The following is a 27038-nucleotide window of genomic DNA, read 5'->3' on the forward strand; positions in this document are numbered from 1 at the left end:
CTGGAAACTTCAGGCCAGTAAGCCTCACTTCAGTACCGGGCAAATTAGTTGAAATTATCGTAAAGAACAAAATTGTGAGACACCTAGATGAACATAATTTGTTGGGGAGGAGTCAATATTTTGTAAAGAGAAATCATGCCTCACCAATCTACTAGAATTCTTTGAGGGGGTCAACAAGCACGCAGACGGAGATCCAGTGGATATAGTGTACTTAGATTTTCTGAAAGCCTTTGACAAGATCCCTCACCGAAGGGTCTTAAGCAAAATAAGTAGTCATGGGATAAGAGGGAAGGTTCTCTAATGGACTGGTAAGTGGTTAAAACAGAGGTGGGCAAACTACGGCCCGCGGGACCCTCCTGCCCAGCCCGTGAGCTCCTGCCCCGGGAGGCTAGCCCCTGGCCCCTCCCCTGCTGTTCCCTCTCCCCCGCAGCCTCAGTTCGCTCTGCTGCCGGCGCAATGCTCTGGGCGGCAGGGCTGCGAGCTCCTGAGGCTCCGCAGCTGCAGAGCCACGGCCTGACCCGGTGCTCTGTGCTGCGCGGTGGTGTGGCTTGCTCCAGCCGGGCGGCGCAGCTGCCTGTCCTGGTGCTCTGGGCGCGCCGACTGTAGTGCCGCCAGCCACCAGTGCTCCAGGCAGCGCGGTAAGGGGGCAGGGAGCAGGGGGGGTTGGAGAGAGGGCAGAGGACTTTGGGGTGGCGGTCAGGGGCATGGATGGGGTCGGGGTGATCAGAGGGTGGGGAACAGGGGAGTTGAATGGAGGCAGGTGTTCCCAGGGGGCAGTCAGGAAGGAGAGGAGGGGTTGGATGGGGCGGCGGGGGGCAGTCAGAGAAAGGGGTTCCAAGGGCGGTCAGGGAGAAGGGGTGGTTGGATGGGGCAAGGGTCCCTGGGGGGGCAGTCAGGAATGAGGAGGGTTTGGATGGGGTGGTGGGGGGCAGTCAGGGGACAAGGAACCGGGGGGTTGGAGGGGGTAGGAGTCCCGGGGGGGCCCGTCAGGGGGTGAGAAGTAGGAGGGGTCGGATGGGGGCAGGGCCAGGCCACACCTGGCTGTTTGGAGAGGCAAAACCTCCGCTAACTGGCCCTCCATACAATTTTGGAAACCCGATGCGGCCCTCAGGCCAAAAAGTTTGCCCGCCCCTGGGTTAAAAGTTAGGAAACAAAAGGTAGAAATAAATGGTCAGTTTTCAGAATGGAGAGAGGTAAATAGTGGTGTCCCCCAGGGATCTGTACTGGGCCCAGTCCTATTTAACATATTCATAAATGATCTGTAAAAGGGGTAAACAGTGAGGTGGCAAAATTTGCAGATGATGTTGATAAATGCAAAGTATTGCACACTGGAAAACATAATCCTAACTATACATATACAATGATGGGGTCTAAATTAGCTGTTATCACTCAAGAAAGATCTTGGAGTCATTGTGGATAGTTTTCTGAAAACATCCACTCAATGTGCAGCGGCAGTCAAAAAAGTGAACAGAATGTTGGGAATCATCAAGAAAGGTATAAATAATAAGACAGAAAATATCATATTGCCTCTATATAAATCCATGGTACGCCCACACCTTGAATACTGCGTGCAGATATGGTCACTCCATCTCAAAAAAGATCGATTGGAATTGGAAAAGGTTCAGAAAAGGGCAACAAAAATGATTAGGGGTATAGAACAGCTTCCGTATGAGGAGAGATTAGTAAGACTGGGACTTTTCAGCTTGGAAAAGAGGCGACTAAGGGGGATATAATAGAGGTCTATAAAATCATGAGTGGTATAGAGAAAGTAAATAAGGAAGTGTTATTTACTCCTCATAATACAAGAACAAGGGGCCACCAAATGAAATTAGTATGTAGCAGGTTTAAAATAAACACAAGAAAGTATTTTTTTCACGCAACGCACTGTCAACCTCTGGAACTCATTGCCAGAGGGTGTTGTGAAGATCAATACTATAACGGGGTTCAAAAGGGAGCTAGATAGATTAATGGAAGATAGCCATTGAGGAACCTATTAGCCAGGATGGACAGGAATAGTGTCCCTAGCCTCTGTTTGCCAGAAGCTGGGATTGGGTGACAGGGCATGGATCACTTGATAATAACCTGTCTGTTCATTCCCTTTGGGGCACCTGCCATTGGCCACTGTCAGAGGACAGGTTACTGGGCTTGATGGACCTTTGGTCTGACCCAGTATGGCCGTTCTTATGAGATCAATTCTCTAATTTCTCAGTGTTATTTTGAATGCTAATCCTCCAGAGTGCTTGCAATCCCTCCCATCTTGATTTAATCTGCAAATTTTATAAGCATACTCTCCACTCCTTTAGCCAAGTCATTAATTAAAACACTGAATAGTAGCAAATACAGGACAGACCTCTGAGGGACTCCACTAGATACATATATCCTTCCAGTTTGACAGCAAACCATTGGTAATTATTCTTTGAGTACAGTCTTTCAACCAGTTAGTTATGCACCCACCTTATAGTGACATCATCTAGATCATATTTCTCTAGTTTGCTTATGAGAATGTTACATGGGACTGTGTCAAAAATCAACTAAAAAAATCAACATGGATCATGTTTACTGCTTCCCCCATCCATTCTACGTCAGTAACCCAGACAAAGAAAAAAAATTAATTGGTTTGGCATGATTTGTTTTTGACAAATATTACTTATCCTATAGGTGCTTACAAACAGATTGTTTAATAAACTTGTTCCAGTATCTTTCCGGGTATCAAAGTTAGCCTGACTGGTCTATAATTCCCCAGCTCCTCTCCTCAACCCCCCTTCTCTAAAGACAGGTACTATATTTGCTCTTCTCAAGTCATCCTGGAGTAGAAGTGGTATTTCCATCAATTTATCAATACAGAAACGCTACACATTTAAACCTAACATTTTGTAATTTGTAAAACTTAATATGTTACATTAATGTGAAGATCCTAAATTTAATATATTTACAAGTTAAAGCTGCCAAACATAAGGAAATGCATACCTAACAGCTGGACTGGGACCTCCACCTTGACTGGTTCCAGGGAGTTTCAAAGAAGTTCCTGGGCCTACAAAATAAGAGTATCATCACTTAACGTTTGTATATAGCCACTCTAAGGCTGCATGGTACTTAAAGAGAATGAAGACCTGGTCCTCGAGCCAGGGACTTTACAGTCCAGATTAGACCTTGTGACATTTTCTTGGGGCATTCAGAACTGTAAGTCACCCTGTTATTCTTCTGCCTTAGCAAATGAGCTCCCCACCACCCCAGTCTGATAGCCAAACTCCTTAGAATGCTGCAAATTCTAATTTTCTTTCAATTAACTCTTGATGTACTTCAATTCCTGAATTCTCCAGAAGTGTCCTCCTGCAGCATGCTCACAGAAATACCAAGCCTGCTGTCTTCAAAGAGACAGAATACACACCAGCCTGTTGGCTCAGCTGAGGATGCACCCCTCATTTTATAACAGCACTGAGATGAAATTATAATAAAATAATACGTTCATTAATAAAAACACAGATTTAAGTGATAGTAAGCAGAGACAACAGCAACAGAAAATGGTTACAAATAAAACAAAAATATAATCACATTTTATGCCACACTGGGCCGCTCCAGAAGGCAGAAGAATCTGTGACTTCCGCGACCTCCATGACAAACACGGAGCCTTAGTCATTAGCCATTTTTATTCTGAGTGCTATAGAAGTCAATACATAAATAAATAGTGGGACCATTTTTCAGAGGCTGGGTCTCTACCTTTCATCTCTGAGAGGGTTCTCCCCTCTCATTCCACCAACTGTTGCTCTCATTTCAAAAGCACTCTTGAACTTGCCTACTATAGATATCTACTTTTATTTGTATACACCTTGCTTAACATTCATTTGCATGATATAAACTTAATCTATTAGCCACTGGCAGTCTTTCCCTAAGGTGCCAGCCAGAAGGTCACCTCCTTTTCAGTCCTTGTTTTAATTACAGGCTGACTATATTTGTCCATAATGACTCCTTGTTGAGAAAGGCAGATGGTGAGGAATCCTGAGAGAGGCTGTGTGGAAGAAGCCAGGAAAGGGCCAGAGATGGGCCAAAGAAGGACTCTGGGGAGGGGATTGTGTACTAGGAAAGGCCATACCACCAACAAGCTTTCTAGGAAATGGTCCTGGAAAACAGCATAGCAGAGCAGTCTTAAGTGAGGGCATACTGCTACTCACAATTTAGGATTCCAGGGGTACGACTCATATTAGAGGAAGGGTATGTGTCCCTTTCCACTTCCACCAATGCTAGCTCCTAGAGAAGTGGTACAGAAGCCCATGCACTGAGAGGAAAAGAATTACTGAATCTGAGTGGAAGGCTGATGGAGGACTCTTGCCTTGAAAGTAGACTTTTGCTTTGGTTGAAAGGCCAAATCAGCAGCATAAAGTACACTCCAAATGAACTGCCCAGACAGAGAGGAACCCAAGGCACCAAGTAAAGGTAAATTGTGACAGCAGATGCATCCTGATACCAGGCCAGATATGCTGCTATTATATTCCTTAAGAGATGTGGGCTTTATGTAACTGAATAGATTAAAAAAATCTATCAAACTGCCAAATTAATAAACAAAACTATTTTTTTTCCAGCTGAATCTCAATGTACCTTTTACAACGCCATGTTATATTATTGAACATTTATATTGTGATAATGCCTAAAAATCAACACTAGGTTGGTCCCTATAACATTATGTACCGTACAATTATATACTAGATGACAGTCCTGCCACAAAGAACTTTCACCTAAATGTATTAAAATGATGTAAGTCTGTACTTACGTGCAACTTGAGCAATGGCATTTTCATCAAGCATCATCTCTGCTATTCCCTCCTGATCTATATCAATTTCATCCACATAAACCATTTCTGTTAGAGCTCGTGTTTTCAAACTCCAAGCAGCCTACATAAGGATAAAGCAAATAAATAAACAAATCGAACTTTAAGTACTGGAAAGGAATCTAAAACGCATTCAATTTTAGTAGGTTTTAAACTTTTTTAAATCCCTTCATAATTTAAACTTTGTTTGGGTTGAGAAAGGTAGCGATTTGACTGACTGGTTCAGGTGGCAGAATTTTGATGCACTAAATAAATACAAAACATTAGGACTGGTCTTTGGAACAATTGCTTGAGGTTCCATGACTGGAAACATTTCCAGCCTCAGTTCCAAATCACCAGTCTGTCAGTCTCCCCTTAGCCACACCATTACAAGAGGGGAAGGCAAATCATGGCCCTATGTACCTTACCCTAGGCAGCTCAGTGCACAGGGGGCAAAAATCTTACCAATCAGTAGGGAACAAAGTGATCAAGTAGGACTCTTAAATGCTAACACTTATAACACTATTCAGTTTCAATACAGGCATCCTTTAAAAAAAGGAAAATCCAAATCTCCTTGCTTCAGAATAATCGCCACTAGTAAACATGTACACCTACCGATATACTAAGTCTAACCAACTGCACAATACCATTGCAACATTGTATGGTGAATTGGACAGGCAAATAGCTCAAGTGAACAATTTGGAACAGTGGTGGGCAACCTGTGGCTCATCAGGGTAATCCACTGGTGGGCCGCGAGACAGTCTTTACATCGACCGTCCGCAGGCATGGCCACCTGCAGCTCGTCATTCCCGGGTAATGGAAGCTGCGGGAAGTGGCGGCCAGCACATACCCCATGTCGCTTCCCGCACCTCCCATTGGCCGGAAACAGTGAACCGCGGCCCCTGGGAGCTACGGGCGGCCGTGCCTGTGGACGGTAAATGTAAACACTGTCTCGCGGCCTCCCAGCAGATTACCCTGACTGGCTGCATGCGGCCCACGGGCCACAGGTTGCCCACTACTGACTTGGAAGGTTATATGGAATGGTAAATTACTCAAGGATTTTGCTGTATGAAGAGCTCAGCGTAGGCTGTTTCACTATCAAATCAGAGGGGAAAAGCTTCAGTGGTTAAATAGAAACTCTGGAGAACTAACATTGCAGATCTAGTTCCCTTTTTGATAACTTAATATACACGTACTTACAGGCCTAGGATGATAAAAGGGATTGCAAGATCAATCACGGACTTTCTTTCAGACATAGAACAGACTACCATAAACATCCCAGAATGAGACTTATTAAAATAATCAGGTTTATTTCTTCCCTGACACTGGCCTAAACAGACCATTAGCAAAGTATGCTTAATGTTTGCAAATGAGAAATAGCAAGGTTAATTCTTCTCTAAATGAAACCAAAGGGATCAAACACACAAGGACAAATAATCTTTTTTTGAATCCAGAAACAGTGGAGGGCCTGCTATGGAAGGAACCTCAAACTTTTCATAGTGTGTACAACATTTTAATAGACACTGACTCAGAGACTTTTCCTCATTTAGGATTGCATAGACTATCTCCTCTCACATTTGCATTATATAATATTTCTGTGGCAACTACAATAATTGCTTACATAGAAAAGAAATACTAGGAAAATGTATTTTAAGCTGCATTTTAGTGCAGTTTGGAGCTGGGAGAAGAGAATGCATCTAAACAGCCAGCTCAACCACATTTGGAAATCTGTTAATAGTAATAGGAGAAAAGAACAGACCAGGGCAATTTGAATCTAGCCCAGTCCAATGTAATCCAGGTCTACTTTTTCTTATAGTTTCTTAACCTGTAATTTTGGTGACAACCTTTAATTTGCATTAAAAATTTGCAGTTAAAAGTTCATCTCATCTTTACATATTTTCATGAAGCTCCACACAAGTATTTTATTTCCATGCTATATTCATCTTTTTGACGCTGTGTATTTCTGAAGTCCAATCTAGGCCTGAGCTCCAATTTCAGCAAATTGCTGGTATAGACATCAGTGTAGTCAACTCCTAGCATACATAAGAAAAGCTGCTTTGTAGTGATTTTCCATGAAATCTGCAGCTTCCCTATTTATACTGGTGCAGCTATACCAATTGCCGAAAGAGGCCAATTTTAGTATTGGTAAGGCCTAGATAAATCTTCACTCTTCTTCACCAACAAGAAGCACTAGGCAACTTTAAAAAAGCAACATGCATCCTTTTGTCATTATCAGTCAGCTATTGGAAAGTTAGGGCCCTTAGGCTGTGCTTCTATGTTAAACTACTAATTGGGCATTATATAGCCAACAATAATCTTTAAAAAAATCACATACTATCGCCTAATTACACATCAGACTTCAGATCAGAATATTGCTTATGGCAATGCTTCAGTTATCAGAGTTTTGACCAAAGCAGCAATAGATGGAACATTACCAAATATGGAACTTAAAGGTTGCATGCATTTAGGGATTTTTTTTATTTTGCAAGACAAGAGGATGATCCACAATCCTTGTTATCTGTTAATTATACAAGACCCATAAGAGAAGAAAGTACTGAATAAATCCAATACTGGTGCGTGTATGTAACAAAGTTGGCGGAATCCCCCTCCCTTCTCTAAAAAATGTAGATAGACTGCAACATAATTACTTCAACCCTCTGGTTAACTAAAGGAAGCTTAAGCATTTTCAGATGAAATAATAAATGTACAAAAAGATGCTAAAGGTGCATGGCAGGATAGCAGAAAAGACTGAGGTTTTTGAAAAATAAAATGGGATTTGTGAAAACATCTCCTTTCATATAATCTACTATTTACCCAGTGTAAAGTGATACAGGGCTTTGTTAGAACAATTATACTTGGCTACTGACTCTTCTGAAGAGAAAATGAAAAGAATACCTCTCTCCATCAAAACAGATAACTGTAACCAATTTTCTTGTCCATAATGAAACAGAATCTGGTTTTATTCACCTACGTCCTCGTCTTCTGAGATGCTGAGCACTTCATGACAGCCTCTGAGTAGTCTCAACTCTGAATTACTTCAGTAGGAGTTGCTCAGCACCTCTACTGTCTATAAAAAGTGTGATAATAAGGTAGATGGTACAATGAGGAGCACTATAGAAGATCTTAAGAAAGCAAGGCATATTTGCCCAACACACCAGCTACACAGAGAAGCACCATTTATCTCCAAATCTGATGAGCTCACAGCCCTAATGTTTTTCTACCAATAACTTGTAGCAGTTCCTGCTATATGTTATTTTATTCTAATATGGAATGCATTTTCTGCTTTCAGTTTACACAAAGGCCAAAATCTACAAGTTTTTAAATATATTCCATTTTATTAATAACAACTACAGGTTTTAAAAAAACAGCCAATTTTAATCATTTACTGCAACACCATGCACAGCAATTTTCTGTTACTTCTTTCAGAATTAACCTAATACGAATTTGTAAAGACATTAATGTAGTGGGTGCACAAACTTCTCCAGTCGTGCCCCCACTTACCATTAACGGAATCTGTCCATGCCCCCCCTCCATTATTGTACAGCCAAGGCTTCCTCAGTAGTGGAGGTTGGGCTGAAGGTGGAGCTGGGGATGGAACTGGGGATGGGGGAGGAGCTGAGGCTAGAGGTGGAGCTGGCCTGGGGGTGGAGAGGGAATGAGGGCAGAGCTGAGCTGGGGGCAGAACTGGGGTGGGGTAGGATCTGGGGCTGGGAGCGGAGCAGTACTAGGGGCTGAACAGGGTTGGGGCGGAGCGGGGCTGGGAGCATAGCACACATAGCTGTAGATTCACATCCCTGGCTTGCCATGCACTAAGTCTCTGTGTAGACAAGCCCTAAGTAATTAAATGAAACAAACATCACTATATAACATGTTATAAACTCTTCTCAGTGTTTTTTCAAATATTGGTACTTATGAAAAAATTTTACCTGAGTAACAGTGAATTCAGAATCAGGCTCCTAGAATGCATAAGAAAAGGAGGAGTGAAATAAGAAATGGAATCAAACAATGAAAAATCAGAACAAACCCATAAATGGAACAGCAATGTAACTAAATCAAAATACTTGATGTGACCTCCCTCGGCCATTACCCACCATTACTAGATTATTTTACTCCTCTACATTTTCAAGACTGAAGAGATGATCTCCATAATCAAACACGTAGATTTACAGAAAGTAACATCTCAGACATAGCTTGGTTTCTTGTTTCAGTTTGGTCACATTTGCCAAGTCATAGTTTAAACATTAGGGGTTTTAAAATGTAAGTATACCAGGTGAATACCCCATATACAATTATTTTTAAATGTACAACATCTGAATGGACAGCTAAATACCATTGTTAAACTTAAGTGACACTCAGAAATAAATTAGAATTTTAGCTCCAGGAACATGTAACAAAATCCTCACACATGGCATGCATGAAGAAAAGGGATCCCAATTTTATTTTTTTTGTTAGCCACTGATGGCTTCATCACGAAGTTCTTAAAAGAAAATAAATATCTGCATACAAACAAGTCTTTGTATACATTATGATGGAGACAATGTATTTAATTCAATAAATGCTCAAAACATTATATTTTTCAAATTAATGCAATAGTACTGTAGCCACGAGTTAGAGAAGGCACAACACCTAAGGAGGGGGGAAAAATCCCAACAACTTCAAGGTAATATTATGGCAAGTGAATTTGGGGACCTAAAACTTAAAACATTTGAAACCTTCAGAGAACACGAAGTCATTCTCGTACCAAAAAGAACCTGTCTGGCTCTGGAACACCAATGTAGAATCTGAAACACAGGGTAAGATAATAGATTTTCCAGCTCCCTAAACTATAAGAGGGCTCACTTAAATTTTCCAATGTGTAAACACAAGATTGTCTAAGTTTACTAATGGTGCAAAATATTTAGGCTTCAGTACACTAACGCAGCTCTTGCAAAAGAGTGAGCTGGTAGCAACAAACCCCATATTTAGATTGCCTACCAATGACTTTTTTACTGAAAAGCTCTAACACCTTATTAAACAGTCAAATTTGGCAGGAGAAAAGAGTAAAGGACAGAGAAATGCCTTTTCTTTGTCCCTTCGTTCTGTTCAGGTTTCGCTGAGACCTGAACTATGAAAAATCACCATTCCCTTCTGTTACTTGCCTTGTCAACAAAATTGTGGTAGCATACTAAAATAACTGAACATTAACACTGTAATCTAAGGCTGGGCTCACATCGCCAAGGCAGGAGCACCACACACTACACCGATTAACAACAAAAGCAGACAGCTTCTTGGGGAGTGAGGGGAGAGATGGGCTGAACTTCCCTTGACAATCCCTATCCTATGTACATTGACCCAGCACACAGCCCTACTTAGCTGTAACCCCCCCTCTTGGGGGTACAAGATAGGGAAGGTACTCCCCCCTCCACTGGAGAGAGGGGAAGAGAGAGAAGATAGAACCAGTCTGGCTCCTCCTCACCACCTACACAACCCAGCATATGACTCCAGCAGCCCATTTCTCCCACTTCTGCCAGAGCAAGTCTTCTTCTACTTGCTAATATAGTTAGCTGTAGCTCAAGCTGTGTTATAGTGATGAAGTTTCAGGGTTTAAATCCTGCTGCTGATGCATGATTTTTTGGGGAGGGGAAGTGTTACTACTCCATATAACAACATTTGTTTGTACCTCTTTTCCTTTTAGGAAAAAAAATTAAGAAATTACTGACAAACTGTTCAAAGGATATTATTTAGATTGCAAAATCAAACACGCAAAAGTTAGACAATGCCAGCAATTCAGGTTGCATGGGCTGTCAAGCTGTCTGGAGTGGCTCACGAATGTGGGTGCCAACCTCAGGCCAGACTGTTACAAACCAGGGCACAAACCCCAAACTGGTTGTGTGTTCTATAATTAGATTTCACCAACCAAGTGTCAAATGTGAACCCCTCAACCACTATAACAGCCTTAACATGGAGTCACAGACAGTCCCCTTGGGCACTCGGGTCTATCTTGCCACCCAGGCAAGCCTGCCTTTGTGACAGATGGTCCCTTACACCAAAAAAATCACAATAATATTCAGGTCACTCCCAGTCCCAAAGGACCAGTCCCTTACCGCAGGTCAATTGTATCTTAGATCTCTAACCAAAGACAATGCTTATAGCCAATCCTATATTAAACTAACTAAAGGATTATTAACTAAGAAAAAGAACCTTTACAAGGTTAAAGCAGGTAAATATATACCCACAATTGAGTTACAGTCTGAGGTTTCAAAAAGTAATAGAAGCTGCTGCAACGTGCAAGCTCTGTGTGTCCTTTAGGGCTAACCCAAGCTAAGCAGTTTGGGAATACCTTGCTTATGCTTAGAAATACTACCCTCTCCAAATTCCAAGAAGCATAATGATACAGATCCTTCTGGTTAGGGATTTTTATTCCCTTCCCCCAGTTCAAAGTGTGATGGGTGGAGGGTTTGTGCACATCCCCTCTACATGGGTGTGGAGGGAGGAATTAAAGTCTTTTGTCCACAGAGGTGCCAAAATGATTTGTCTGGTGTCTATAGGCTTTCGGTTGGGCAGGAGATGACACCTCTTGTGGTAAACTAGTATTTCACACTTGGTAATGCTTCTCTCCTGACTATTTAGGTTTCCAGCTTCATAACGAATACTTTGATAGTTACAAAGCAAACAGTTAAATATAAACACTTAAATATTACCTTATAACCAGGGATCCTAGTTTAACCCCCCCAAAATTCTCTGATTAAAAAAACAAACATAAAAATGTGTGTTTTTCCGCGATTAAAATGAAATGCTGAACTGTAGTTTCCCTAGCCACAATACAGTGGAACCCCGCTTATCTGATCTAATTGGGATAGGGGCCAGATCAGATAATCAAAAATTCAGATAATCTGGAGACCTTGAACCCCGGGTAGCAGGGCTCAGGCTGTCAGCCCCAGTTCGGTTAATATAGAGAGCCAGAAAATGGAGGCTCAGATAAACAGGCTTCTGTTTTTATTTTTGCACAAAATGTAAAAAATTAAAGATTCTCTGTACAAAAATGCAGATTCCACATTTTTCCATGACAAACAGATTTCTAGGATCCCTGCTTATAACATGGGTGTGTACCAGGACCTTTGAGGTCTCCTGCTGGAGGCCTTGCTGTCCTACCACACCCCAACCCAGAAAAGGAGCAGTAAAGATAGGTCCTCCAGGTCTCCCTAGAAAGGCTGCAGGGAAGCAGCCAATGAGAACACAGCAGGCTCAGATAACAGGAGCTGTCCAGGCTGAGCAGATCAGTTGCTGGCTGGGACCAGAGGGGTGAGGAAGGACTGGACAGCTGTGAAACTGTCCAGGCAAGGAGGCCTGGGAGAAACCCTGCGCAAACAAAGAACAGAAAACTTCAGCCCAGAGGTAAAGGTGAAGTGGAAGGGGCTATGTGGGAAGCGGCTCAGGGAATAGCAGCAGCACCAGCCGCCACTATTATAGGAAGCAGCTGCTACTTATAGGGTCCCAGGGTTGGGACCTGGAGTAGTGGTTGTGCCCAGGTTCCCCCCACCAGTTATTGTTGAAGTGGCCTAAGCACTGAGAAAGGGTTAAGGCTTGTTTAGAGACCCAAGTGAAGGGCATAACTTAAGAGTCCCAAGGAGAAAGCTCTGGGGGCACTGTTCTATACCAGGGCAGACATGGACTTAAAGCTCAGAAGGCACTGAGGACTGAGCCCAGAGACAGGGCTAAAGACTTTAACAAGGACAGACGCTGTTGGACCTTTTACCCCAAAAGGGATTTGTTTGTGCTTAGAGACTGTGTGTGATTTGGCTGGAGGGCTGAACCACTAAAGACCCACCTGATGAAGTTAACAGCTGTCAGGGGGTGCAGAGAGTGTGCAGTTTCACACACACCCAACAGGAGGTGCTCACAAGAGGTGAGTGCACCCATCACAGTGGGATACAGATATTAGAAGTGAGATTAACGAATGCAACAACTCAAAAGCTTTAATAAAATCCAAACACTAAACAGATCTCTATAAAAGATTTTAACAATACTAACACACAGGTGAGCTGGAATGATTTCTAGCCATGCATTTGTCAATGTTCAGTGAGACCTAGGGGCCTTGGCAGGAGCTGGCACCCGGAAATTACAAACAAACTGTTCAAAGAATATTATCTAGGGCTGGTCTACACTGGGGGGGGAGGGGGGAAATCGATCTAAGATACGCAACTTCAGCTACGAGAAGAGCGTAGCTGAAGTCGACGTATCTTAGATCGATTTACCTCGGGTCCTCACGGCGCAGGATCTACAGCCACGGCTCCCCCGTCGACTCCACTTCCGCCTCTCGCTCTGGTGGAGTTCCGGAGTCGACGGGGAGCGTGTTCGGGGATCGATTTATCGTTTCTAGACGAGACGCGATAAATCGATCCCTGATAGATCGATTACTACCCGCCGATCCGGCGGGTAGTGAAGACGTACCCTTAGATTGAAAAATCAAGCACTCAAAAGTTAGAAACTGCCAGCAATTCAGATTGCATGGGCAACTTTAATTCATCTCCCTTGTGTATATGCATTATGATGCAGTCTTTAATTATGATCATTGGGTGATGGAGGGATGGTGTTCAGGAAATGAATCTTCATTGTGTAGTGAATCAAACTGCTTGTAGGATCTGTTTCACCTGCTCTAGAAGTTGTGTGTAGAAAGCAAGGCAGATGGCTGCAGGAAGAGAAACTATTTTCTTGTGATTAAGACAAGTGAATTCCACACAGAAGTCAGTTCTAGTCCTGCCTCTCCCACACACTGCCTTTGTAATGCTGAGCAAGTCACTTTAAACAAACATTGGTAGGTGGCCACTAATGGTACATTCCTCATTTGCTTGATGTCCAATTTGAGACAGGGCCCTGATAATCAGAAATGCAGCACTCTGAACTGCAGATGGAAGTCAGCAAAAGCTGTAGATGCCCAGCATCTCACTGCAATGCAGTGTGGTCTAGAGGAATCATACTTCAATGTTGCCAACTCTTGCAATTTTATCACAAACCTCCCAATATGTGATGTTTTCTTAAAGCCCCAGCTCCTAGAATCCTAAGTTTACATTAGAATCTCCACTTTCATTTTTTAAAAAATGAAAGTGTTTAGCTCTCATGACAGTAGAGAAAGTTTGAAAAGATGTGACCGAAGTCACATTAAAGGCTCAAAACCATAACTAAAAAGAACCCTGTCATAAGGTGACTGTCCCCTTTAAATGAAAAAGATCCAGTGCCCTATGCCAAAATAGGTGCTCCCATTTTGGCCAGTTAAGAGGGTAGGATTATAAAGGATCAGGTAGCAGCATGGAGAAAGTCTCTGAAGGAAGCTACAGAAGGTTCCTGGGGGAAGGCTGAAGGTAGGAGAGCAAGTGAGGTCTGCTGGCTGACCTCCCCAAGCCAGGGCTCAAGGCAGGAGAGCAGCAAAGGGAGTTGTCTGCTGATTCCCAAGCCAGAACTGAGTGCTAAAGGCATAGGAGCAGTGGAAGATCCTACGTATCTACAAGTCTGAGATGAGAAGTTAATGGAACAGGAAGAGTGATGGATACTCCTCTGAGGATGAACTCCCAGCACAGAGGCTATGGGGGAGCAGGGATGCACTCCGACTGGGACGGCTGTCCTGGCAGCAGGATAGGAGAGGACCAAGAAAGATGCCAGAGTGGGATATATGCGACATCAGTGGACTAGATGTCATCTAATTTTAAGGAATACGTGCACTGGGATGATAAATGGACTACATTTGGGGACTTCTGTTATGGATGATTTGCACTAGGGTTTTTTATGATAAAGCTGCCCCAAGGAGGGGGGGTGTTGAATCACAAAATCCTGTTTGGAATCGTTTGGGGCTCAAGCAGTTCCTGTCTCTTGAATACTTGACTTTGTTTAGGATGCAATGTTCTTTTAATGGGTACTAGTCTTCTAGATGCTACTATAAATTTATTATTCTAATAAAAACAAGGACATTGAGGTTGGTCCAAGTTGTTCTTTATTCATCCCATTGTGTGTATTATAGCTTTGCTGCTCAAGTTTATGTTAAGTATTAGTGTGGGTGGATAAGTGCCTATGTTGTGCTGGAAGATTTGCGCAGGTTGTATATCGGGTGTGTGCTGCAGTGAGGCGCTGCGTTTGGGGTTATTTGTGTGTGTTGTGCAGGTAGTTGTGATTTGCGTTTGTGGGATTGTGCTGGGAGAATTTTGTGTTTTGTTTAGGGGTGTAGGTTGCACTGGGGAGTCTGGATTATTCTGTATGGGTGGAACCAACCTTTTGAAGAACTGTAGCAGTTGGGCAAAGTAATCTACCATCTATGTAATCCATCATCTGTCCATCTCCCTCATATCACTGACTTATTATAACCAATGAACTTGTAGCATGGAAATTAGTTGTAAAATAAGGGTCGTGACTGGCTGAGTTACCGCTGATATCACAATGATTTAGGACTGCTGGCCAGGTACATGCCTTACCGTTTTATAATATATAGATATGGGCTATTAGAAAATGGTTTAAGAGCAGTTGGTGATCCTCCATACTGTGTTGCAATAGCAAATGAGAGCAATTTTAAGGATACTGTGGCAGCCCTAATTCAAATGTCTGTATGTTCAAGTTGTGTAACTTACTCTAGGCATTATTTGTTAACATTAATTTAGGGTCATCCAAAATAGTTCCTATATAGAAGCATTCATCATGAAGAAGCTAAATGAAGCTACGAGAGTTACATTCCCTTTCATTTTGAAGAGAGTAAGGCTGACCAACTACACATGGTAGGGAGTATACACTGCCTTGCCTGCACTAGAGTTGTAGGATGTGTTGGCTAACATCTTAGAATTTCTCTTAATTAGGATGTGTTGGCTAACACATCCTAGTTAAGAGAAATTCTAAGATATTAACTAACTTTTAAGCAAGCGATGGAACTTTTCCATTCACATGAATGGAAATGATTAACTAATAATAAAATGTAGTGTGACAGAATAAGGGTTGATCCTGCAATTTTTACTCATGTACGTAATCCAACTGAAATCAATGAGACTAGTCACTTGAGTAAAGACCTGTGTGAGAGGACTTGCAAGACCAGGCCACTTGTTAGCTTATTTTTAACAAAGGGTCTAAGTTTGTCATCTTTTACACATCTAATCCCCTCTTGAAGTTGCTAATGCTGTAAAAGTATAAATGAGAGAAGAATTCAGCCCAGATTTATAAACCCTTGAGGGCATTTTAAAATGAAAGTTTCTGTGTGAAATCAATCCATTTTAAGATGAAACCACCAGAAAGAGCTGTTTTTATAAAATTAAACCTTTAATGTAACATCTTAAAGAAAGAGGAGAGCCTGAAACACTGTTTGGATAACTATCTTTGAAGCTTATAACATGCCTGTATCTACAACTGAAATTTAAGGTAAATATGAATTGATATGTGCAACATACTGTGAAAAATCAGTGTATACTGAAAACGCAGGCCAAATTGCTACTGGCATCACTGTAGATCTGCATTATCATAGTGCAGGGAAGTGACTAAATGAATCACTAATAATATTTATCTTTACATTTAGTAACCACAGCAATTTGTGTCAACGGTTTATTTCAGCTGAGGATGCTTTCAGAAATGAACCTCCATGTGAACATGTTAATTATATGTTTACTCTGACCTTGTTAAAATCAGCATACAAGCAGCTAGGTTTAAGGTGTTTTGTTTTAATTATTTAGCATTTCATTTCTATAAAGAATAGCAAAAATCAATACCATAATCATAAATGGGAGTAACAGCACTGAGGGTCAGGGGAGGGAAGTATTTAAAAAAAAAGACAGTTTGTGCTTTCACTGAACTTATAGCAGAGCATTAAATATGTTTTTAAAAGCAGGATATTCATTATACATCTATTAACAATTATACTGTTGAGCCATTCCTCTCCCCCCCTCCCCCCTTAATAGCTGAACATCAGTGCTGGTTTAGTGCCTTGAATGTGACATATGGAACACAAAGAACAGTAATCAGATTAGGCAACTAATCAGGACAATAAACAGACAGCAGTAGAGAAAGAGTGTTCTCTCTGTCGTGCTACTACAACAAATATGGAAGCCAAGGTCCAATTTCTTATGGTAGGAAAAAAGGTTGTATTTGGCATTAATGGTTCATGCATTCATAAACCCAGCATGTTGTAAGAGTTTTATTGGGAGACTTCTTAAATAAATAAATAAAATAAAAATAAAGTGCATATCAAAAGAGAATCTGTTTAAGGGAATCTTTTAAAACTTGAGGAATTCCTTGATCTGATTTTTAAAAAGTTGATCTAGTTACATTTTGGAATCAATTTTAATGATCAATTCTTTAAGAATTGGTTTACAATGCCAATATAAAGTATTTAGTATCGTTGCATAAGAAATTCTACTTTATGCATGATTGGCTGAAAAATTAACATGATGCCTCAAAAAGCTTAATGCTTTAAGCTCATAACTTCCATGGACATCAATTTCAGTGGAAGTTAGGAGCTTAAATACTCTTGAGGATGTGGGCCATAGTCTAAGTCCCATTTTTAAGTTAGTAGTACTTAAGCACTTTTGAAAATTTTACTACTCAGTCTTTCGTTACATCATCACATACTGCTTTTCCTGACTCATTCAGTACACCTAATTGATAGGTACTCAGGGAATGACTCAGGACTGTGTACAGACAGGGCCGGTGCAAGGAAGTTTTGCGCCCTAGGCGAAACTTCCACCTTGCGCCCCCCCCCCAGCCCTGCGGCAGCTCCCCGCCCCCCCCGCCCTGAGGTGCCCCCCCGTAGCAACTCCCCTGGCAGCTCACACCCCCCGGGAGCCGTGCGGCAGCTCCCCACCCCAGCTCACCTCTGCTCTGCCTCCTCCCAGAGCACGCAGCCCCCGCTCTAATTCTCCTCCCCTCCCAGGCTTGCGGCGCCAAACAGTTGATTGGTAGCACCGGCCCTGTGTACAGAATGAGACTATTCTAGAACCCCCGCCTCATTTGTTGTAAAAGTTGGAAGGTGTGCATCCAGTGAGTCAGGGACTGCAGGAAAAGAGATGAGGGTCTTGAGGCTAAGAGTTGAATGCCACCCTAGGGAACTGGATTCTATCCCTTCTCCTGGCCCAAAGTTCCTATGTGATGCTGAGCAGCTCACTCAAACCAAACTTTTCACAGGTAGTTATTAATTGTATATTCACTTCTGGGTGCCCAACATGAGATATCTGGGGCTTGAGTTGCAGAAGTGCTGAACATGCAACTGTTAACAATGTCAATGGGAGCTGTATTTTTGAACATATAAAGTGCTATAAAAATGCTAAGCTCTCTGGATATTAAGCCCTGGGCATCTCAACTTGGGCACCAAAAACCAATGGATAATTTTGACCGTACTTGCTCTGGGGTTTAGTTCCCAATTTTAAAATTGAGAATACTACTACCTTACCTCACAGGGATGTTGTAAAGATAAATTCATTAATGTTTTTCAAAAATTTAGATTTTATGGTGATGAGCACCATAGAAAAGTATTCAGTACAGGTTTTGGATGGTGTGGGGTAAATAATGCATGAGGCCAATTGTTGAATAATAAGGATAAAAAGAAATGCTCTTAAATTCTTTTTTTTTTTTTAAATTCACAACCATTGTCATTTTTAATAACTGAATATTAGAATAAGCATGTAAAGATGTGAGTAGATGTTTGAGTAATGTGCACCCCTTAGAGTTCTGACTTCAAAGATTATCATATACTTTTATATCTGCTCTTATGAGTGTCTTAGAAAATAAATATTAACCTTTATTAAATGCAGAGTAAACAGATTTGCATATGTGAATATGGCTTTCCTTTTTAATCACTTATTTTCAATAGCTTGAACAGGGTGGATTTGATTTAAATCAGATTGATTTAAATCACTAGTCAGGAAGACTCTATTTAATTATGGTTTTCTACGTAAAAGTGCATTCTTGTTGGTTGTTATAACCTTAATACATATTCTTCACAACTCAGAGATAGATGTAGGTTTCATTTTTAGAAGGTACACACTATACATTTTTAAACACTGATTTATCTTGAAAACTTTTCAGATTAGTTTTACAGCGCTATCAGAAAATGAATGATTGTTTGGTTATTTCATTTACCAAAGGTAATGAAGCAGATATTTATGAAGTCATTAGGAGGTGAACTATCTCCAATTCAACAGGTTTATCGTTAATATTTGGAGGATTTTCTTGTCATGCTGTATTAGGAGGAGAACATCGCCAGACAGACATTTAAATTGTGGTTTTTTTTTTTTAAACTAAAACAACAACGTTAAGTATTCTGGATTTCTTCCTTCAACAACAAACATAAAATATTTTAACAAAACAAGCATATGTCCCTCGCTTCTCACATTTATCTCCAGACTTCTTCTCCTTGTCCAGATCTGTTCTGCCCCCAACAATCTTCTATTCATTGAACTTTTTTGAAACTTTGCACTTTTAGAGAGGTAAGGGATTGACCCTGTGTACACAAATTTGCAGAGGGACAATAGAGTTGAGGTCTGTTATTTCTCACCTCTATATATTTATTTATTTAAAAACATTTTTGCTGTTAACAGGCATGTTACCTCTGGAGACACAAATCCACAGTTTGAGAACTGCAAAACTAAGCATCTCTGATGGTATCTTTTAGACCAGTGGTTCTCAAACTTTTGTACTGGTTACCTCTTTCACATAGCAAGCTGCTGAGTGTGATCTCCCTTTAAATATATTTAAAAGGTTTTTAAAATGTATAACACCATTATAAATCCTGGAGGCAAAGCGGGGTTCAGGGTGGAGGTTGACAGCTCACGACCCCCCATGTAATAACCTTGTGAGCCCCTGAGGGGTCCCGACCCCCAGTTTGAAAACCCATGTTCTGGACTGAGCACTGAGTCCCACTGGGTAGATAGAAAGATTAACCTAAATAATCTATACAGAAGCCTGTGGAACCCCATAAGATTGGGTCCCTAATCCTTGAACTATTGGAACTCATTTACAAAACTTTTCTTAAACATTACATGAATATATTGTCTCATACTATAGAATTGGAATTTATAATCCCTATTCCATGATGAGATATCTTTGAGCTATAATGTATCTTAATTAAAACTATCTTTAGATAGGTTTTCCCCCCAAAAAGCATTTTATCAAGAAAATCCAATTTAAATAAAAAAAAATCACTTTTAATTTTTTTTTTAAATCATTGATTTTTATCCACCCTGGGCTCGAAACAATACATAACGTTAGACTGAGTTTAAAACAAAAGTGCAAATAAGTTAATACAAAAATGCAGATTGTGGCATACTAGCCCTTTTCCCTCTGACCTGAGCCAAGCAGAATCCACATATGACAGATTGATAAGGTACGGAGATAATCTTTATTGGACCAAATTGTGCTGCTGAAAGGTACAAGCTTTTGAGCTACACAGAATTCTCCTTCAGGTCTGGGGAAGGAAGCAGAGTGTCTGAGTTAGACTGGTAAGCAGAAGGGGCAACATGTTGGAGGTCACTTGCAATGACATGGGAAATTGGGGGTTAAACTGTTACACATAAAGGGTTTGAAGTGAGCAAAGCAGGGTAGCAGGCAGTGTGATATGTTGCAAATTGTTGTAATAAGCCATAAAAATCAGTGTCCCTATTAAGTTCATGGCTTTTGGTGTTATAAATTTAAGTTCCCAGGCTCGCCCTTTGAAGATGTTGTGCAGATTTCCTTTGAGGACAAGTACTGAAAGATCAGATATGGAGCAATAGGTTTGTGAAAAGAGTTGGTCCATGGGTGATATACCGTATTTGTCTTTTATCACTTTTTTTTCTGTGAGCTCATGAGAGAGCACAATGATTGTGTGGTTTCACTCATTCAGTAGTTGAGGTATTTTATGCACTGGTTGAGGTATACCACATGTTGTGACAGATATGTATAGGACCCAGTAACCTTGAAAGGTGTGTTGTGAGTGGTATTGAACACCGTAGCAGTGGAGATATTTCTGCAGATTTTGCATCTGTTTTGGCAGGGTCTGGTGCTGCTTTGATTTGGTGGGCCCTTGTCTGTGGGGAGTTTGCTTCTGATGATGATGTTGGCAAGGTTGAGGAGATGTTTGAAGGTCAGAAGAGGGACTCAGGAAAGACTTCTTTCAGGATGAGGTTCCCATCAAATATGGGTTGTAATCGTTTGATACCCCACATGGGTTCCAGTGTGGGCTGGTAGGTGACAACTAGGGATGTGTGATCAGTGGGTTTCTTTTTCCTGTACTGAAGCAGGTTCTCTTGGGGTATTTTGGTGGCTTTTTGCATTATGTGATCTTCTCTGGTAGGGTGTCCCTATTTAGTGAAGGTACTTTTAAATGTGTTTTGGTGTGTATCCCAGACTTTCTCTTAGGAGCAAATTCTGTTTTATCTAAGGCCTGGCTCTAGATAATAGGGTTTGTTTGGTTTTTTTGGTGTGTCTGGGGCGGTTGCTCAATTTGTGGAAGTAAATGTGGTATCTGAGGACCATCATGACTACAATAACACGTCAAACATGTGACAGATATCAAGGCCTGGATCAAGAAGAAAAAGATAAAAGTGCACTAACACAGTGAGGAGAAAGACACAAAGTTTTATAAATCAGAAGCAGAGTTGTAAAATATCAGGCAGGTAGCCAATAAAAGCTAATACTAGCCTTAGATTCTGTGTGGATTACAATAAAAGCTGCATGCTGCGTAGTAGATAATAGTAATTGGCAGACAACAGAGGAGACAAATCATTTTACATTAGTTTGCCTTCTTGCATTAATTATATCAAACATTTTAAAGGCTAGTCTTTATGTACACAGTAGAAAATGGCTTCTTAGTGAGATTTCAAATGTAGAATTTTTGATATGGTGAGTCTGACTCAAGTTGCTACAATGAAGAATTTCTTGCCTATTAATTTCGTTTCTTACACTCTGTTTGTACCAATAAAGAGATTTTCTCAATACTTGTACACCATCTGTTAGTAGTTCCACCTTCTACCTGGGCTGTCAGATAAGATTGTCAGAGGATTGCCATCATATTTCTGACACATAAATACACCATGAAATACTGTGCACTCTACAATCTTTCTGAAGAAATATGCTGACCAATTCACATTAAACTAACTATTGCAGTTTTTTTAAGTCTATGAACTTTTAGTATTGATTTCAGTTATACAAAGTGTTTTCCACAGAGACTTAACAAGTACATAGTGCATATTTAAATTATAAAAAAATAATCTGAGGATTAAGAGCATCATTCAAGTAGAAATACAGTTCACTTTAAAAAGCAAGTCATTCCTGTTTAAATTGAACTTTTAAATGAGGATTCCTCAAATAATTATATAGCAGCAACAATGAAACTGACTATATGCAAAGAATTGTCAAATGCACAAATTTGAGAGAATTCCATTCACTTTAATCCTACAGCTAAAGCAACAGTAATTACTTGTAGCAATAAGTAAATTTTCAGACCGAAGTGTAAATCTTACACTGGGACTTGATTTCATATAGCATAATTATTTTAAAAGGTGTTTCCACTGTTTTTTGTAAAGGGAAATCATGCCTCACCAATCTACTAGAATTCTTTGAGGGGGTCAACAAGCATGCGGACAACGGAGAATCAGTGGATATAGTGTATTTAGATTTTCAGAAAGCCTTTGACAAGGTCCCTCACCAAAGGCTCTTAAGCAAAATAAGCAGTCATGGGATAAGAGGGAAGATTCTCTCATGGACTGGTAACTGGTTAAGGGATCTGTACTGGGCTCTGTCCTATTTAACATGTTCATAAATGATCTGGAAAAAGGGGTAAACAGTGAGGTGGCAAAATTTGCAGATGATAGAAAACTACTCAAGATAGTTAAGTCCCAGGCAGACTGCAAAGCGCTACAAAAGGATCTCACAAAACTGGGTGACTGGGCAACAAAATGGCAGATGAAATTTAATGTTGATAAATGCAAAGTAATCCACATTGGAAAACATAATCCTAACTATACATATACAATGATGGGGTCTAAATTAGCTGTTACCACTCAAGAAAGAGATCTTGGAGTCATTGTGGATAGTTCTCTTAAATCATCCACTCAATGTGCAGCGGCAGTCAAAAAAGCGAACAGAATGTTGGGAATCCTCAAGAAAGGGATAGATAATAAGACAGAAAATATCATATTGCCTCTATATAAATCCATGGTATGCCCACACCTTGAATACTGCGTGCAGATGTGGTCGCCCCATCTCAAAAAAGATATATTGGAATCGGAAAAGGTTCAGAAAAGGGCAACAAAAATTATTAGGGGTATAGAACGGTTTCCGTATGAGGAGAGATAAATAAGACTGGGACTTTTCAGCTTGGAAAAGAGGCAGCTAAGGGGGGGAGGTATGATAGAGATCTATAAAATCATGAGTGGTATAGAGAAACTAAATAAAGAAGTGTTATTTACTCCTTCACATAATACAAGAACAAGGGGCCACCAAATGAAATTAATATGTAGCAGGTTTAAAACAAACACAAGAAAGTTTTTTTTTTTTCACGCAACGCACTGTCAACCTCTGGAACTTGTTGCCAGAGGGTGTTGTGAAGGCCAATACTATAAGGGGTTCAAAAGGGAGCTAGATCAATGGTTCCCAAACTTTAACAACCTATGAACCCCTTTCACTAAAATGTCAAGTCTCACGAACCCCCTCCTAAAAATGAATATTTTCAGGGATTTTCTCCTTTACCTCAGTATAACTTATAAAAGCAGTGATTTTGGAAATATAAAATTTGTTTTTATGACCTGCTTATTACACACTATTTATTATTTATCATTACAGTATTTTTATTACATTATGAAAACGGCAACACTCTTCCAAGATCTCACTTTCATAACCTGTATCACTTTGAATAAGCCTGTTATAAGACAAGGCTCCTATGTTTCATCAAGGAGTATCCTATGTGAAACAACATGAAGGTATTTAAGAAGCCAACTCAAAGAGTTCCTGATACACAAATTCAGATCTTGAGCAGTCCAGGCAAACAACGCACGTTACAACAAAGCTTAAACTTGTTCTTCATAATAATTTAAAAAACAATACTAGCTGCCTATTTAATTTTAAAAACAGCAAAGAATATCCACCTCCCTTTCCATTTCTTATAAGGAGTCTTGAAGTTTAAACCTCCTCAGTGCGATAGATATGCTTGCTTTGATCTGCTTAGCTCTTGGAAGTCCAAGGGCTCTGGGCTGCTGGCCCCGTGCTGCCCGGGGTCCCTAGGGACAGCTCTGTCTGCCATTAGGGAATTTTTCCCCGAGAACCCCCTGTAACGTTTTGAGAACCCTCAGGGATTCACACACCCCAGTTTGGGAACCACTGCGCTAGATAGATTCATGGAAGATAGGTCCATCAATGGCTATTAGCCAGGATGGGCGGGAATGGTGTCCCTAGCCTCTGTTTGCCAGAAGCTGGGATTGGGTGACAAGGCATGGATCATTTGATGATAACCTGTCTGTTCATTCCCTTTGGGGCACCTGCCATTGGCCACTGCCAGAGGACAGGATACTGGGCTTGATGGACCTTTGGTCTGACCCAGTATGGCCGTTCTTATGTTCTTAATCTGTTACTATTGTGGTTGCACCTAGGAACCCCAGTCATTGTTGAGGGCCCCATTTTGCTAGGCATTGTACAAACATAAGATGGTCCCTGACCCAAAAAGCTTACAATCTAAGTATACATACTGGAAACACACTTCAAAAAGCTTGTCTTGTTTATGGTGTGAATAACAGCTTTGCAGATGTCTAGTGCATGTACAGCAGTAATTAGTGGAAACAATCATGAGGTTATAGCTTCAAGCTTTCTCTGAATGTCCTTTTTTAGTAAAAGCTTTTTTATTTGTTCCTTGTGGCTTTTGCATGGTGACTTAGGGTATGAATAAATATCTAGCGTAAACTAGTGCTCATCAAATCTTATACCTTGTGCAATTTCAGTGGCATAGGACATTTTGAGAGAAATAAAATCTTCCCAGTATATCGTGTCCAGAGGCAAAGCCCATCTAGCTGTTCTCCAAGAAATAAAAGCAATAATGACCTTTACATAAAATGATATTTATCCAGGATGAAAGTTGGAGAACCCCCTTTTTTTCATGCAATATGTATAAGTAAAGTGTATACCGTGAACAGCACGCTGAACACTTAGAGTTAATACTCATTCAGATGGAACAAATTGTCAGTTCCATGTAATTGATATTCCTGCTAGTCTTCAATATCTGGTAAAGGGACTGTATACTTGAATTTGTTGTTTAATCATCAATCTTAGTTTTACACTTCAGCCAATCACAATAGCATCTGAGCACTTTTGATATAAAATCAATAGCAAAATCCCTTGTGCACTTCATGATGTGTCTAGTACTTCTCCTTTTACAGGGCCAGAATTCTGCTTGGGCTGGGGGAGTTTTGGGGTGGACTGGACTTGGAGGGGGGGAGATAAAGGGCCACAATTATCTTATTGCTATTATAATGTACATATTTTAATTATAGAAGTACCTGTGTCTCCTACTTCACTACTCGCTTTGGATTTGGAGACCTAACGTGCATATGCCATCTCATGCCACTAGAGTAATAGATGTCCCTTCAACACTGATTTAGAGTAAATCTGTGGGGGCTCCACTGCCTTCTCTAGAAGGAAATAAAGATTTCAGGGAGGTCTTTCCTTTTTTAGCATTTTTGTCTTAATAGGGAGGCTTAGCATCAAATGGGGACAGCAGATATACATTCAAGTTTGCTTTTGATTTTTGTTCTTGCTCAGTTCTGATGAAGTTATCAAGTTAATAGTACTTCTGTGAGATCTACTAATAAGCAATACATAAGAGCTAGCTAACATTACTTTGCAGTGTTGATGTTGTTGTGTTGGTCCCAAGATATTAGAAAGACAAGGTCAGTTAGGTAACATCTTGTATTGGTCAGACTTCTATTTAAATTCAGTCAAGGTACTTCCAGACTGTCTAGCAAATGTTTCTGGCTGATGCAATTTATAGGTTTACACTCGCTCCTCTGTCACTAAGACAATCGCCCACTTGGAACAGCTATGTTTGGAAGGCCAGGATGGCAACAAGCGATAAACAGAGAAGCTGCCCGAGCCTCCCTTGTAGGAAGCATGGCTCCCCTAAGCACCGCTGCTCATGCACTTCCTCGAGCAACCCAGTCCCAGGCTGGACTGGAGGCAGGAAAGTGATGATGCTGGGGGTAGCTACAAACCCGACAGCGCGGGCACACTCCGCCCACCCCGAGTGAGGGGGCGCTAACACACACTCCCCGGCGCCCGCCCACTTTTACCCCCGCTCCAGCTCTCCCGTGAGTCTGGGTCCTCAACCTTCGCCCGCCCAGCAACCACGCAGCGCCCCTACCCCCGCGGCCGGGCCCGGTACCTGGTGTCCGGGGGATTTCTCCAGCAGCTGGGAACAGAGATCCGCGCAGAGCTGGAACTTCCGCCGCCTGAAGTAGCTCCAGGCCTGGAGCAGCGGCTCCATCTCCAGCCCCATCCTGCCGTGCGGGGGGCCTGGACCCGTCCCCGTCCCCGTCCCGCACCCAGCGCCGACCGGCCTCCTCCCCTCAGAGCTGGCGTCCCTCTGCCAAGCAACGCCCGAGCCGGGGCCTAGCGGGAGCAGAGGTGGCCAAGCAGCTGCCTGAGAAACAGCGCAGCCCGGTTCGCTCTGCCCCGGCCGGCCCGAGCCTGCCCGCACGGTGAAGGTCTGGGGATGGCTCTCGCGGATACTGCAGCAGCGGCGGCTGCTCCTCCAGGGCACAGTCTCGCTGAGTCCATCAGGAGCAAACTCTGCTCTCCCCGGGCCCGGTGGCCTCCCTGGCCAACCCTTTGTCCAGGCCCGGCCCTATCTCCCCAAACACCAGCGGGCTGCACCCTTAGCCCTAAGGGTGTGGTAGTGCCCTCTCCCAGGACTCCCCCCTGGGCTCACCGCAGAGGCAGCCCCGATAATTGTCAAATTAAACTGGCTCTCTGCCCCCCGACTAGTCCCTGAGGGGTGAGTACAGTGATCCACTTCCCCTATCAAATGGGCTTGGGGCAGACACCCTGATACTGCAGACACATGCTAAATTTGAAGTCACTGGGGCAACTCCTCCGCTTAAAATTAAGCGTATGTGGTAGCTGGAGTGGAGCTTTATTCTGTATATCTGTTACCAAACTCATTCAATGTATCTTACTATATTGTGCCAACTCACACATTCAGGCCTTGCCTAAAAACAGACGTGATACAGATCTAACTAAATGGGTTTAACTTTAGAAACTGATGTAGTTAATGCAGCTT

At 41.7% G+C, this 27038-nt stretch overlaps 1 protein-coding gene across 5 annotated transcripts in view; it reads right to left on the reverse strand.

The window, feature by feature from the left end:
• TTC8 (tetratricopeptide repeat domain 8) overlaps positions 1–26255 on the reverse strand; it is a 60597-nt gene extending 34342 nt beyond the window's left edge. For 4 of the 5 annotated variants that reach the window (XM_065403699.1, XM_065403698.1, XM_065403697.1 and 1 more), the window contains exons 1-3: positions 26142–26255; positions 4766–4886; positions 2968–3031 (exon numbers count right to left, since the gene is read on the reverse strand). In XM_065403699.1, coding sequence (XP_065259771.1) covers positions 2968–3031; positions 4766–4886; positions 26142–26255 — 299 coding nt within the window. Of the gene's footprint in view, positions 1–2967; positions 3032–4765; positions 4887–8727; positions 8758–26141 lie in introns of all 5 variants that reach the window. The other variant, XM_065403695.1, reaches the window with a different exon arrangement.
• Between the last annotated feature and the right edge of the window lie 783 nt (positions 26256–27038).

This window comes from Emys orbicularis, chromosome 4 (assembly GCF_028017835.1).
Source record: "Emys orbicularis isolate rEmyOrb1 chromosome 4, rEmyOrb1.hap1, whole genome shotgun sequence".
Taxonomy (NCBI): domain Eukaryota; kingdom Metazoa; phylum Chordata; order Testudines; family Emydidae; genus Emys; species Emys orbicularis.